We start from the raw sequence: 16,059 nt of genomic DNA, 5'->3' as shown, positions 1-16,059 counted from the left end.
CTAAAGTGTTGTGCGCGGTGAGAGGCAGTATCACTAGAGGTTGACATTAAATACGCTATCCACAAGCCTGCGTTTTCAGTTCGCCTTTCTCATGACTAAATTTTTATGAGCATAATGAATCGTGTACTGCTGTTCGCAACCGAACAGAAGGATTACAACGCTTTCGTAATGTAACTTCGGTGATACCTCCGTTATGCTCGCCTTAAGGCCAGCCGTTGAAGTGAAGGAAAGAAACGATAATATGCTCCGCTATGAGAGATAACGAAAACAACATAAACTGCAGAACAAACCTCTTCATCTATCAGTTAATCTGTTTTGGCGTGAGTTGATGATAACCTAGCTAAACTCTAAAGGATGCTCTTAACTTCGGCAGGGCACATAATGAGTGTATCGCATGACACAAGACCTAAACGAATACAACAGTATAGGAACGCTTGTAGAAGCGCTGGAGGATTGGATGGAGTGAAGAGATTCGACAACGTGTGGTTTTTGGTTTTTAGCGGACGAGGTAAGCACAGCAAACGCAGTATGAGCGTAATTGGTAATATTTACGAAAGGCCATTGACTTGGAGTGGTTGTGACACGACGGATGATGTCGATGACGTTGCTTCGGTACTGCAGTCAGTGCATGTAGGGAACGGCTGCCAAGAAGTGTTAAAGTTCTGCAGTTTTACGTGCCGAAATCACGATCTGATTATAAGGCACGCTATAGGGAGGGACTCAGGATTCGTTTTGAACGCCTGGGGGTCTTAATGTGCACGCGGTGCGTGGTACATTACATCCGGTACATTACATCCCGTGACTTATATTGCTCCGCAGCGCAATGTCGCAGCCGCTAAGCCACCGTGGCGGGTACAAGAAAGTGTGGGCCTGTATTCCTGTTTCTAGATACTATTGCTTGTTTTTCACGAGTCCCCAGCACAAGAATACATGTTTTCGCTTACGAATAGGCGGTTCATTGAGAAAGGAACCTTCTTTAGTTCTCTTTTCCTTCTAGCAAGCACTTTATGGGCTTTCGGAGATTTCAAACTAAACTATGTCGGCACCAATATGCAGCTGTTGTGTTTTGAAATAAACGCTTTATTTTATTCTGGCATTCGGCTTTCTGATATTACATTTGCATAAATTGAATTTTCTGTTCATGATGTCAGTTCGCTTTGAACCTCTGCAAGATGACCTCCCGCGTCTCTTACAGGGCACTATTCTGCCTAGTCTTATGTACGGGGCCACAGAACCTCTGAAGCTAGTCTGTTTTAGCTTCTTGTACATGGTTCATTTTCCAGTTTCTAAATCTAGGATGAAATAACGTTGAATTAATTATTCATTCATTCATTCCGAAGTCGTGAGAGATGGCTTGGACCACCAATGGCCGCGAACGGCTCCAGGAATTCCTGTTAGGAAGGGCTACAGGTTCTCTTATCGTCTACTGCTGAAGCTTATGGGGCGCTAAAGTGCTTCACTGTTCGACATCTTTGCTTATCGTGCATAAGGAGCCAACGTGCGCACACAACACATTAAGCAACCATCATATTTCTGTTACTCTAGACGGCAAGCGCTGATTCCTTCTTAAACATTGTTTTTTTTGCACAGTAGAGATGTGATTTTACGCATTCTTGTCATTCTTTCTGGTTCGCTTCTGGCGCGCACAAGAGGCAAAATTTTGATTCCGTACAGCAAATAACTAGCGGGGCTACTAAAGAGAGAAGACACACCACACTGCACCCGTCGCTTTTCGCCGTGTAGCTTGCGTTCTGCGCGGTATCTGCTCTCCCACGCAGCCTCAGAGACGACAGTCGTACTCACGTGACCACGCAGTGTGCCGCCGTGGCCACCCACTGGTCGCTGATTAGCCCGCCGCCGCAGAAGTGACGCGTCCTTCCGTCACGGCCAGCTTTGCGAAGGGACACCTGCGGTAGGATGTTCAGTGAGCCAGGTTGTTGCTCATCTCAACGTGAATTGTGAGATTAGCGAGGTGCCTCGTAGCGTTAAGTACACATCACGCAGCACGCCTCTGTGACGGAGTATCCTGAGACAAAAGATGTTCCTGCCGTCATCGCATCAAGGGAGTGGCTATGGATGCCTATGGGAAGCCGCCTTCTTTTTATGCCTTTATGTACGCAACTACTTCCGGCATGCAGTTTTCGCTTGCAGGTGCTTAACAGCCCGAACGAATTGCTTCATGTCTGTGTCTGCTCACTTCTGATTGGACCCATGTCTGACTCCTGCAACTCTGACGAGACAATCGAACACGTCTTTTTTTATTTGTCATTCTTAAAACGCTTAAAGCGACATTCTTCGGACTGCGTTAAACGAGCTAGATCGTATACCATTTTTCGAGACAAAGGTTTTTGGACCATGACCCCAATCTTCAGTCTAACTTGGACTGATTAATATTAAGTTAATTAAGGGTAATCATGAATAAATAATGTAATTAAGGAAGATTACTCACGTTAACTCGATATTTATAAGGGTAATGAAAATTAATTTAAATGGGTTCAAGATGAGCGACTAGAAATAATGCTTACGTATTATCTGACGAGCCCCACTAAGAATTTTCCGCATTAATAAAATATTCTCATTTTTCTTCTCATTATTTCTTTTTTCAGGGGAGTAGACCACATCTAGTCTGTGTAGACTGCCTTGAGTGTGCGTGTTCCCACATATTATCTTCGAGTGTATGCTCCTTTAAGCTTTTTCTTTCACATATACCTTAATGCTTAAGGCAATTGGGACTCTTTTTGTTTTAATAAAACCTTATAAGTCACATCAAATCTCATATCAGTCACTGGGTTAATCAACGCTATACGCAGGGTTTATACAAACTTGCCAGATATACACATGCCGTGTATGACACTAAATGTGGCACCACATCGTAAGTGTTTCGTGGGTTCTATGCCTATCAATTTTCTCTGAGGTCAGCTTAGTAACCGAAAAGTAACCAAGATAAAGACCTTGCCTGAAGTTTACTGTAACCTAAGCTATACACCTCATCTTTAGTTTCGTAACCACAATTAACCACTACTGCTGTCGATAGGCTGATATGATCACAATGACGAAGTTGGGATACAGTTGCTCCATACAGCCCAGTGTTAGTGTTGAAGTACACAAAGATCATCGCGAAGGTGAAAGAAGAGGCACTAACGCTACTCGCGTATCATCGCAACTCGACTGCGGAAAACAGAAGCAACCAAACCAGCAAAAAAGTCACATGTCTTGCATTACGAAACGAACAACCGCAATAAAAAAATAACCGAAATCTGTAAGCTTTGCAATTGGCGAAACTCTCTAGAAATTAAACAAAAATGTTGTTAAACGGGTGTGTACGTTCTGCGTAATTTTACTGACGTTCTCTTCTGAGACATTGATTTATTCTCCCAAAGGCAGTGAACTGCTGAGCTCAAAACCAGCTGGCAAAAGCTTTTTCAGTATATCTTTCATTTCATAATTAGTAAAAACGCCTTCCACCCCGAAGCAATGAAAAAAAAAATATGTGTTTTACGCAATTTCTACAGTCAATTCTTCAAAATGTACAGCATTACCTTGCTTGTAAAATCTGTGAACTTTCGGTGTAGCACTCCGTGTTGAAAGTAGTGACGTATTGCAACATTTACTCTGGATGATTAATAATAATAATAATAATAATAATAATAATAATAATAATAATAATAATAATCTAAAATGATCCGAACACAGTAGCGTACGGGTACCTTACTGACAGCAACAACCTTAATCACAACCACCCTTGGCAATGACCTCAGCCACTGAGCGGTTGTGCTATGGAAGCGAGCCAACTTTACACTTTGCGCGCCAGTTTGTAAGTGGGCTTTTTTGCACAGCTAGCATGCGAAGTGGTGCAACATAATGCAGCGATGGCCTAACGATTCCACCGAAAGGCCATTTCGCGTCGTCGTTGGTCAAAGAGCACCACTCGTGAGCGACAAGAAAGAACCAAGAATTGAACATCATGAATTCGAACTCGTTCTACGTGTACTTGTGGATACCCCTTCTTTTTATGATGTATACTCGTCAGATAGCGTCATATCTGTAAGCGCGTATAGCAAGCGCGTTGGCGTAGACGCTTTGGCGTTCCGGAGCTGAGCCCGATGTCGTGCATTCGATGCCTAGCGGCAACTGCTGCAGTTTAGTTGGGTTGGAATAAAAAAAAGAAAGAAAAGCAGTCTTGTAGCGAGCACTGGGTGCACGTTAATGAACTGTCTGTGGCGAAAACTAATATGGCATCCTTAACAGCCCTTCTGTGTCTCCCTGATCTTGAAATAAATAAATAAATAAATAAATAAATAAATAAATAAATAAATAAATAAATAAATAAATAAATAAATAAATAAATAAAGCTTGCAGCACGATTCACCTTCAAGTTGATGTCGATCAAGAATATCTTCCTGAGCAAATTGGAGGTGAGAATAGGGTGGAGTGATTGTGCACGACACTTTGTCGTATCGTTTCCTCTCGCGCAAGGGGAGTTAGAGGAGCGTCCGAGTACTTAAAATTTTATGCTGCACTTTTTCAAGATAGGTGATACATTTTTAGACTTCATTATCTTCGGGAACGGCCCACATTTTCAGACTGAATTAACCCCGTGATCTGGCTATGAAAGAGGCTAGAAATACACATACCCGATGCGGAAAAGTTGGGATACTCCGCTCACAAAGACGTCCTGAAAATATAGCGCCTGCGAAATGTCGTGTGAATGTCTCTTTATCTTTCTTTGCAAAAATTCAAAAATACTCGCGTACCATGCTTTCCGTGAACGCCAGGTTGTCAAAATGAACTCGGAGCTCTCCACTATGGTGTCCCTCGAAGTCTGCTGTGCAGCTTCGAGATGTTAAATTCCATCACCTAATTTTACTTTGTTTTAACTACGGTAAGAGCCCGTAATATTGTCTCTCGAACTTGGGACGGTCACGTGAACATGACACGTTAGTACCCTTTCCTCTTTCTGCGAATAAGCAAGGAAAAGGTTTTTACCACAAGCGTCCGTCATTCATTCATTAGAAGGGGTCCAGATACACCGACTCTTCTGACTCTACCCGGCTCGCCGTCATTAGCTAATTCGATTTCGACACGGGCCGCCCTGCATCACTGGCGACGGCACTCGCACATTTTTGCTGCTTCGGATCCAGGTCGCGGGGCGACGATCGTGGGAACAAACGACAGTGAGAAGGCGTAAGCCCCGAGCTTAGCGCCGCATCGCGCTGTACAAACACGGAGCACCGGGTGTCCGTGACAGCGACTAATGAATGCCAATGGCGCTGTCCCTAGCTTTAGCAACGTCGCTCGTCTCGGCGTGAAACCAATCGGAGGTCGTGTTTAAGCGGCATCTGCGTTTAACGGCACTGCTGCTCGCCTTAAAGCGATACGTAAAGGGCACAAGCCTGCAAGTCTCGCTTACACCATACTGACCTCACTCACTGCTGCTGGTTTGGACGAGGACAAGAATGTTCGCAGCATCCACATGCTTTATGCGTAAGTAGGTTCTAAATACACAGTGATGGTCTTGTGCACACGAACAGCTTTCTCTTTGCACACGAGCTTTTTTGACTTCGACCAAAACAAGGTCGGTCGTTTAACCAACTGCAGGTTACTATGTTGTTGATGGCGTGAATGTCTGAAGACGTCTGGGGATGCTGAAAATAAAGGTTATGTACGAAGGTTGTGGCGTAAACTTAGCCTCAATTGTGGGCGCCGCTGTTTGCAAGTGGCTTGCTTTAAGCTCAAGCTCTTGTGAGAAAGCAATGTGGAATGGGCGTCACTGTGTGAGCGAAAATGTGACGTGGTTGTCACTCTCAGAGGGAATGCTCAGCTTTAGTAATAAAAGATAAGAACATGCGCACTACAAATGCTTGTGAAAGACTGTAAAACAGTTACACATGTACTCTTCAATACTCGCTACCTTGTGCTTATTTTATTGCTCCGGCAACAATCTTTGTCCACATTGTTCTTGCGAATTGCTAAGCCATTAAGAGTAAAAAAAAAGAAAACTTTTTCCAATGCCACTGTGCCAAATAAGAGTAAAAAGTTAGCCCTCGATGAAATAATATATGCACATATCACGCCGCTCTAACAATATTGGCACACGCATGTATTTTCTGAATAGCGCTCCTCTCTGTCAAGTTAATTTTTGCAAGTATCTCGGCCTTTACATCACTCACGATCTATCATGGCACAAGCATGTTGAATTTATAACTTCTAACGCTAATCGCACGCTAGGCTATCTACGCAGAAATATTTACGCCGTTCCTGCATCTTTAAAACTGACGCTCTACAAAACACTTGTTCGATCAAAATTAGAATATGCCTCGGCCATCTGGGATCCCCCTCAAGTGTCACTAACCCTCTCCCTCGAAGCCATTCAGAACGGTGCGTTCCGCTTTATTCTATGTAATTACTCTCGTCATGCTAGCGTAACACTCATGAAGCAAACCCTTAACATACCGGAACTTTCAGTACGTCGTGCATACAGTCGCCTCTGCCTTTACAAGATTTACCACAACCCGGTATTAAAAGAAAAACTTCTTACTCCTCCTTCCTACTTTTCATCCCGCAGCGATCACCTTCATAAAGTTTTCGTGCCATCTTGTCGCACTAACGCCTACTATTACTCTTTTTTTACCTCGCACCTGCAATGACTGGAACCACCTCCCCGCATCGGTCTCTACTATTAGAGACCCATCGAGGTTCAAGACTGCTGTTTTCCATGCCATCTAACAAATATTTTATTCATTGATCTGCATTCTTTTTCTGTGTACATGTACCACTCCTTTCTGTAGCGCCTACGGGCCTTGAAATTATTTAGAATAAATAAATAAATAAATAAATAAATAAATAAATAAATAAATAAATAAATAAATAAATAAATAGATAAATAAATAAATAAATAAATAAATAAATAAATAAATAAATAAATGGAGTTACTAACAAAAGGAATGTATTAGTGGGTGGTATAAAAAAAATTTGACAATCTACGCCATGCTTATTGAAGTATTTTACGGGGTCATTGTTTATATTAGAGCCATATGAGTTGTTTATTATTCTGTGATATTAAACTTTGGATTTCAATCGTGGTCCTTATGCCTGCGTGCCGAATGCACACTGTGATCAGCAACACGTGCCCGATGCATTTCGCCTCTCATGCGGCGTGTAGCGCATGAAAAGCCCTAGCATTTCACATAGGCAGACAACTTGCGGCTCCTTTCAAGCACTGTAGGTGACGTGCGCACCAGACCCGTTTAAGAAAGAATAAATCTCCAGGCCTTCCAATACTATTTTAACATTGACAAACAGGTGTTACGCCTATATGTGGGGCGTTTACGGTTTCAGTGACAAATGACACCTTCGCAAATGACGTTCAAGACACCGGCTGCAACGCATGCTCACCTGCCATGGCCACTCCCCGGCGTCGGCGGGCTGTCCTCCAACGATGCGCTCAATATTCTTCTCGTTCAGCAAGCTTACTCCACAGCCTGCGTTCCGCGTCGAAATCGACCAGGACATCTCGCATCACAAGTGCTACAAGCTCTTCTCCCTTCGTAATTCATTTCATGATTTCTCTCAGCCGTCAATCACTGTCTTCTTCGAGAAACAAAGGAGCAATGAGTGTTTCTTATTGCGAGTTTAATATAATGTCAAGTTTCGAGGATGCTAGCCTGACTTGCTGGAATCGCTACTTTCAGTGGTCGAGACCTCTAGAACTCGTTTCAGGGAACAAACAACGTGCGGGCGCTTGAAATTTATGTACACGTCCGCGCTGATGTGAGCATAGAAAAGCGGCTGATACAAACCAGATGGAAGTAGCACAAATTAAGGCAGAGGAGAACTGCTATTTGAACAGTAATCTGTCATGAATGAAGTTTGGCTACTGTTTATATGTTCTAGTAGTGCCCGTGGAAACTAGACAAAAGCCTTTGGCAACCCTGTGCCTTTAGACGCCTCAAATGTCAAAGTCATCGAGTAGTCGCATGAGTAGGGTCTGTTGAAAGATTTGCTAACTCCACTAAAAGCTAGAACTGAAGATGGCGTACCGCTTAGCCTGAGCGAGGTGGCGGGCAGCAGACTTGCGTAGTGTCTCATTACGTAATTACAGCCGGCCAAGCGCCACGCTCAGCGTATCTAGTTACGTTTTCAAATTGCAGCCACGCGGAAACGTCGTACGGCCGGACTTTCTGGCATCTCAATTAGCGTAAATAATGTTAATCAGGAAGCGATAAGGTAATGTTTGTAATAAAACACTTGCAGGAGCCCCTAGAATTCTCATTAGTTTCCGTAATAAACAAATGAGAAGCAGCGAACTATCATACGTGGAACTTTACTCGGATGAGAGATGCCATTCCTAAATCTACGCATTTTGTTACCACTGAGCTTCGTTTTACAGATGGGCGCAGAAGGCTTTTATGAACTGTGCAATGCGTTCCCAGTATAGCTGACTTAGGTGAAGAGGAAATATTAGTGCACATGAAGCTGGACTCGCTTTAACGACGGTTAAAACATTATTACAATGATGAATCACCGTCATCCAAGATATAGTGGGGTGTTATGATTGTCTCTGCTGTTTACGGGAGCAGCTTATTCTTGTCGCATTGTTAGCGCAGCAGGTTCGCTTTACACTTTTTCATTGAAGAATATTTTTCTGAATCTGAAGAGATGATTTGCAGTGCGTCCTCTGGAACTGATAAGAAATGTGAAGGCTCCCGACTGATAAAAGTAATAAGCTCAGTATTTGTACACCCCTACCCCTTCTTTTTTTTCTTTTACGCTCTGGTAAGCCGCGGAAAGTAACGAAATTCTTGTCTGCCATCATTTAACCCGACTTAGACAACATGAGCTGATAACGTAGGAACATTGTTTAGTTGGTTTCTCATATCAAAGCAGGGGCATTACAAAAAACGCAGATGTAAATAGACAGGTAAAAAAAAGCAGCCCGTTTTTTTTTTCATTGCGTCTGCATTTTCTACGGACGCGTTTTTAGCACTTTTTTTTTTCCACAAACAAATTCGTTTTTTACTCAGCGTAGCCTGTTCAGGAACCTTCGATTACTGGTGCTCCTGACCTATAACTGCGCCATTACTTAGATTACTTTCTCTAGCAATTAATTGGTAAACGACTGGTAGATCCACATTCATTTCATTTAAGAAAAGATACTTACCGAAGTCTGCAGACTACGGGAATCCGTATAGCTTCGAGAGTAGTAAGTACGGTGATGCTTGAGACTTTGAAGAGGGATTGCCTTACCTTAAATTTGAGACAGACAACTTCGAAGATTTAGTTGAGCGTAAGTACTATGTGAAAGCTTATTTGTAAGATTTGAGAGTGGAGCTTACTTATTGAGTGTGCATTGCAACGTGAGAGTCCTTCAGTTACATTCAACTTGTATAAGATCAGGGCTGAATTCAAGAGCGCGAATGACATTGCAGCGTTTCTCTATTCGTGGTGATATTTCATAAAGGAGCTTTTAAAATCGTCACGTTCCAGATTTGAGCTGCCCTTGATGCGACAGCACTTTTTGCAAACAAGTGGAACAGAAACAAAGAAGACTCGGTTATGGCCAAGGAACTTATGACAACGAAGACCACTCGAGAACTTATGTAGTTCTTTCTGATCCTACATCACAATGTTCGTTTCAAGTACCTAGACTTGAAGATAGGCTTCACTTCTCAGTACTGTTTCTAAAACAACTTAAAGCAGGTTTTTCTTGAGCGTATTTAAACCAGCATCCTCTAGAGACGCCAAAGTAGTACTGCATGACTTGGCATCAATCAAGCGCGACAGTTATTGTCGATCGCTTAAGCAGATGAACACATTGCTTTTATAGACGAAGAAAAGGTCCAGAAGAGAACAAAAGAACACTTTCCTGTTGACATCCCCTACAACGTGCGCTCTTTTAGATTGTCCTTAATGCGGATTCATAAAGCAAACACCTGCTTGAAAATCTCTTGCTCCAGTCGAACTATATATATTTATCATTGCCAGGGACGCTATCGACGGACTGGCGAGATTAGTCGCCCTCTTCCCATACAGCATGTACATTCAAATGGTTCCAGCATTATGAGTCTAGCATCGCCGGCTTCTTAACACCGGTTTCTTTCATTCTAAATCATCCAGCCAGGTTGTGCGCCGAATAATCCTCTGGGGACGTTGACGCATTCTCAGATATTGAAGCTACGCACCGCGCATACCGGATGCTACATCGCTGGCGAAATAATGACCGCATGCCCGAAAAAAAAATAATCTACTCAAAGTGCGGCACTCCTGCTGAGCAGCCCACGCCCTCGGCGTCGACTACATCAAGTTGAGTAGGGAGGTCGACCTCTGACCCTCGAAACAGGCATGCAATCCGCAAAGGTGAAAAGTCCTGTCGCTTGCTCACTGTGCGTGGACTGTGCCTGAGCCAGCAGGAGAAACCGCGCGGCGGTCACCAGCAGGACCGTCAGTGGTGTCGCCATGCAGACCGCCATGTCGGGAGGAGCGCGCAGACTGGCGCGGGACTCCGATTTATAGCCCCCAGTTCGTCGTCCTTTCGCGCGGCCCAGAACCGGTGCATCGAGTCACCCTCGCCCAGTCTGCCACGCATGGGTCATGTTTTTTTGCCCCCGGGTGTGTTGACCTACGCGGGCATGCGATAAGGGATGCCCCTTACCGCATGTGGCGGGTGGGGGACTGGGGATGGTGGGGTAATAAGGGGGGGGGGGGGTGCTTTGTTGTTAAGGCGCTTCCGACGGACAGCGTGCTTGGACGCGTTCGCCACCAGGCCAGCTTGTCGTCACGAGCGCTTGACCGCTTCGTCTTCCCCCACCCCCCGTCGTGGAAAGCGCTCAATATGAAACGTGCCTCTGCCCCAGGTACCGACGTTATCTAATCGCTAAAGACGTCGAGTGTAGCTTTCAAGGTCCTCAAGACCAAAGCTGCCCAACTTTAGGTTAGAGTGAGCACCCGCGGCGTTTTGTTCTTGATTCAAGAGAGTACTTTAACTGATTTGCATTACGTCTCGGCTTGAAATGGACCTTTCTGCTTTTGAAAGACGTCTTTGTTTTTGCTCTTGTTGTGAAAACATCAATTGGGTTTAGGATTGCAAAGTTTTACAGGGTTTGCAACGCTCGACGTTGAGGTATGAGTGACTGGGCTTGCAAACGTTGCCCTTTTAGAGCAGGCTTCAGCAATGAGTGGTTCTAACAACGTTGCATTGATTTCAGCGGGAGATCCCGAGTGGAAATTCTCGCTCTTGTCAATGACAACGCGCGAGGTTTGCGCGTAGATATGACTCTTTGTTCTAGTATTCAGTGTATTTATCAAACACACGCTTTGTTTGTTCAGTTGGCATCACGGTAGCGAGTGTGTAATGTCTGTAACATTTAATTTCGCGGGTGAAGGTTCAACCCGCGAATAACACGTGCCACACGAATGCTCAAGTTCCAGATGATGTTCAAATGCCAGCGAAATTGATGCATCCATATGGCATAAGAAAGTGACGAAAATATGTGGGTGCTTTCACTGAAAACCATGCCTAGTTGCATATTTAGAGTTAGAGGAATGCGGAGATGAAAGGGTGCGAGACCGACGTAATAAATGCGCATACATTTTTGTTGTTAGACGAGGACGTTGAACGTTTACTTCGCATGAAAATATTCCAAAATGCTAAAACACATCTGACGCTTACTGTCGCTCTAAAACAGCCGGACCTTTTGTTTATCTAAACTGCTGAGCGACTTTGTTGACAACATTGAAAAAGCAAGCCTACACAGCTTTGGGTGCAGAAGGCCATTGAGAACTTGTTGGATTTCAATAGTAGATCTGTTCTTCTCAAGTGAAATGAAACTTCTCCGGTTGACGCCAATTAGGCATGCTATACTTACGCGTTTTCATAATTGTCGCTGATGTCTAGAACCTCACTGAAAAACATGAGCTATGCTCACGATGCGGTGGCCAGGCTCAGCCTGTCTTTCCCAAAGTGGGAGCAGCCCACTGCGCGATAATCGCGTATCTCAGGACTATCAATAAAGTATTTCCATCCATCCATCCATTCTCGATGAATTACAGCGTCCGTTGAAATGGCGTAAGAAATAGTTGCTTCAACATCCCGTTTCAAAGATACTGTAGGAGGCAACCTTGTTTCTTGCCCTCAGATCACTTCCGATAAACGGTACATGAAATACTTGGGCGAAGAAGCGGTGCTTTTGAAAATAACATAAAGGAGGCGACAGACATGACCGACAAACATCGTCTCCCGTTTCCTGTTGTAAGGCCCTCTTCCTTGGCCGAATACGTGCCAACCGACCGAGATCATTACTCTTGCACGTGATATTATTTATGTCCCTTACACACTTATGGGGAAGCAAGACGTTCATAATTTTGTTTGCTTTTTCTAGCTTTCTATAGCCCAAGATCCCCAATCGTTTCGGCAGAAGCAGACTATCGGCATAGATGAGGCCCTCGATCTCTCACGAATGTCAGACATGGATGAAAGAAAGACCAGAATTTACGTCTGTGCTTCCTCTTTTCGTTGCTCTGTTGTTCTAGACCACATGCGTCGCCCTGTTCTTATTGCGGCGCAACATGCTTCGCGATGCTTAACGTGCACTAATATTACTGCGTACTGCGCGTGACGCCATTGTGGAAAGTTCGCGCACGTTTCCTAATAGTTTAGTGCATATTAATTTCCAAGCTTTGTTTGGAAACCTGAGATAATTCGTGGCATATTTTCGAGTCCGACGAACGCGTACTGCTGCTTATTTTGCTCCCTGTGCTTTCCAAACAAAGGAAAACATTCTACAGCACCTATCCTACTGCCTTATTTAGAAAACACTGGGTTTTCAAACAAACAGTGCCAGCAGTAAAGTGTAGGACAGGTCTTCAAACCCAACTCGGCACGAAGACGGCATTCACGACAACCAGAACGGTGAAATGAAGGACAGAAACACACACACACCCGCTTGGTTACTTACTGGTTTTGGTGAACATACAGTACTCGAGCACCGTCCCGACCGATCATCGGCTCAGAAGGCAGTGAAGGCACTTTTGTGTTTTCTCAGAACTTCTGGTTTACGCGAGTGGCTTTAACTCAAGTGCTGTCCGTACAGGTATCTACACCTTCTCTCTCCCTTCTTTCTCTTCCCCTTCTCCCCTCCCCCAGCGTAGGGTAGCCAACCAGACTATTGACTGGTTAACATTCCAGCCTTCCTGTATTCCTCTTTCTCTCTTGGTGTTGCGCCGTTAAGCACGATGTCGCCGTATCAAGTCCCGGTCGCGGCGGCTGCATCTCGATGGGGGCGAAATGCAAGAACACCCGAGTACTTAGATTTCGGTGCACGTTAAAAAACCCCAAGGGGTCAAAATTAATCAGTGGTCTCCCATTACGGCGTGCCTCATAATCAGATCGTGGTCTTGGCACGTAAAAACCCATAATTTAATTAATTATTTTAAAGCACACACACACACACACAAAACTATGATGACGACTACAGTGACAAGAACAGCCACGCAAACATTCAGCGACAATGAAGGCAAAAGAAAGAGCATGGAACGATGAAGAAAGAGCGTGCAGTACAACAACAACAACAACAACAACGACGACGACGACGACGACGACAACAAGCAACAAAAACAAACAACGAGAAGACAATGCACCAACAATAAGGACAACATCAAAGACTAGCCGCAAAGAAACATGAAAACAATGACAGTGACGAGTTCAACAGCAGGTGTATCACCGTGACACGGGCGTCACGTCTTATTTACAAAGCCACAAAGGCATGAGCAGTGGCCGAAGAACTTGTGGACCGTTTTGCCTGAACAGGCAATGTCATTTATTCACCCTCTTCTCGCAGGACGCGTGTAAGCGGCGATGGTGTCTCGTATCCATCCAGTGAAGTGGTGGACTCTCGTATACACGTCCGGGTAGGATGCCCGGGCGCATCCGGAACCGAACGACGCCACTCCCAGCACGTACCAGCGACCGTCCGATAGCTGGCACGATAGCGGACCACCGGAGTCACCCTGGGTGTGTTTTGGTGAGCATCACTTAAGCTCTGGGCAAAGGAAACGCGCAGTCATGATCCGCATAGCAGCCGGTGTGCACCTTATGTGGCCAATTGCCCCGTAGATGTCTAATTAATCCACTCGCGTAAATCACATTGTCAAGTCGGAGTTCGTAACATCTGATAGGCAAGCAGAACTACCCGACGTGACGGCTTAGCGGCTATGGCATTGTGCTAAGATGTTGATGTTGCTCGAGGTCGAATGCCGGCCGCGGCGGCCACATTTCGAAGAGGGCGAAATGCAAAAACGCCGGCGTACCCTGCATTGGGTGCACGTGAAAGAACCACTTGTAAGGAACTGTAGTGCAATCTCGTAGTTCATAGGTTTAGCGGATGCACTCCCTGATCGCTATCGCACATCCTCTGCTTTCAGTCCACTGGCAGACCGTAAGTCAATGCTCATGCGCATGAAATTGCGAGTTCCGTAATTCCTTGGGTGTCGTGCGGCAGTGACGGCAGCAGACACCACGCAAGTGGGATCAGGGAAGGCGTCCCCTGACTCCACAAACGAGAGTGCATTCGATCTAAGAGCGCATACTTCGGGAAGCTTCTTTCGCTATACAGGTTCCCCGTTGTGTGTCTTAACGAAGCCGGTGTAGACCGTGATTTACCTCTCTCGAACTCTGTAATATATTCATCTTCGCGAACTCCGAGCCCTAGCCGAACTATGATATGCGTCAGACCCGATCTACCTTCCTGTGTTCTCGTCTTCTCGGAATCTGATGTGCCTGAGTTCGTTGCCTGTAAAGTTCAATTCAAAAAGCTGCTAGTGGCCATTGTTTGCGTTTATATGCAACCAGTATCGCAAATTGAGGCAACGTTCATGCGTTTCTTTCAAAGGATTCAAGGACCAGTACTATTTTGCGGTGTCTTTAATGATCATAACGTTACCTGGGGAAGTAGCCACACTGATTCTGTGTAATTCCGTGTAGCTCTGTGTAATTCCTCGTCTGTTTATATGCTCATCGCAGTCTACGTCACGGCCGCTTGTGTGTGTTTGTGAATTTGTTTGCAAACTCATTGAGGTGCAACCTGTATTTGTCTTTTATGTTGATATGTTTATGGTTGTATAGGACTGTGTGCTGTGGATTTCTGACCCTACAATGGTTTTTTTTTTTTCATTTTATTACATATATTTTTTTTGAGATTGTTGTTTCTGTTATGCGAGAAGGAGTAGCCGCCACCATTTTAAGGTGACTGCGTCTATTTTTGTTATCTTCATTTCAGTGAAAAAAAAGAAAGAAAAGAGAGTGTTTTGCCTGGGTCGAGTGGCACGTGCTCCCCTGCTCACTGTCATAAGGCTTGTAACTGTACATGTATTTCTTAGGCCTAGCTAAGCCTAACGACGTTGAATTCGAGGGGCAAATCGACGACACGCATCACAAACGTGCTTGCGCCCTATACATAACGAGCAATACGCAAAATGTGCTCACGTAACACACTCCCCTTCCGGGCCTTCCGCCGCACAGATGCCACTTGCCGATGGGCACGTCGTAGATGGAGTAGCATTCTTTGAGCGGCCGAAGTGGCACACGAAGCTTGTTCAGGCTGTAGGCCGTGGTACCCTGCGTGCGCTCGTTGCCCCAGCCAGAGACGGCGCAGCTCAGGTTCGACAGGGGCCGCAGGGACGCGGGCGCCAGGCAAGCGGGCCGAACGTGGCCCGATCGGCGGAGTCGCTTAGCGAGCCGCAGCAGTGCCAGGTCGCGCTGCAACCGGCCGTAGCCCGGGTGCGGGAGCACGTGCGTCACTCGCACCTGCACCTCGCTGCCTTCGGCTCGCCTCTGGTCGTACTCGCCAACGCGCACGAGGAGCTCCGCCGGGGAAGCTGTGCGGCCCACGGAACTGTTGGCGCGAGCAGAGTCACTTTACTGGCGGGAGACATGTTCTGTAGAGGCCTTTTCGGTCACGTGAACGTAGAAGTTCATGTGCGCTGGGAAAGTAACACACTACAAAGAATCCCACATGCACACTTTGCATTCGTATGTGTCCCAGCTAACGTTAGCGAAGCTGCACA

At 45.4% G+C, this 16,059-nt stretch overlaps 2 protein-coding genes across 2 annotated transcripts in view; both read right to left on the bottom strand.

The window, feature by feature from the left end:
• The window catches only part of LOC126532125 (clotting factor B-like), a 54,928-nt gene extending 44,441 nt beyond the window's left edge, over positions 1-10,487 (bottom strand). The window contains exons 1-3 of the mRNA XM_072288370.1: positions 10,382-10,487; positions 7,396-7,481; positions 1,804-1,907 (exon numbers count right to left, since the gene is read on the bottom strand). Coding sequence (XP_072144471.1) covers positions 1,804-1,907; positions 7,396-7,481; positions 10,382-10,469 — 278 coding nt within the window. The 5' untranslated portion in view covers positions 10,470-10,487. The remainder of the gene's footprint in view (positions 1-1,803; positions 1,908-7,395; positions 7,482-10,381) is intronic.
• A 3,281-nt stretch (positions 10,488-13,768) lies between these two features.
• Positions 13,769-16,059, bottom strand: part of LOC140218608 (chymotrypsin-like elastase family member 2A) — a 28,303-nt gene continuing 26,012 nt past the window's right edge. Inside the window, exons 3-4 of the mRNA XM_072288427.1 lie at positions 15,479-15,887; positions 13,769-14,004 (exon numbers count right to left, since the gene is read on the bottom strand). Of these exons, the coding sequence (XP_072144528.1) occupies positions 13,819-14,004; positions 15,479-15,887 (595 nt within the window). The 3' untranslated portion in view covers positions 13,769-13,818. The remainder of the gene's footprint in view (positions 14,005-15,478; positions 15,888-16,059) is intronic.

This window comes from Dermacentor andersoni, chromosome 5 (assembly GCF_023375885.2).
Source record: "Dermacentor andersoni chromosome 5, qqDerAnde1_hic_scaffold, whole genome shotgun sequence".
NCBI classification, from domain to species: Eukaryota; Metazoa; Arthropoda; class Arachnida; order Ixodida; family Ixodidae; genus Dermacentor; species Dermacentor andersoni.
Note: the sequence above shows the minus strand (reverse complement) of the source record. Positions and strands in the feature narration are given on the sequence as shown.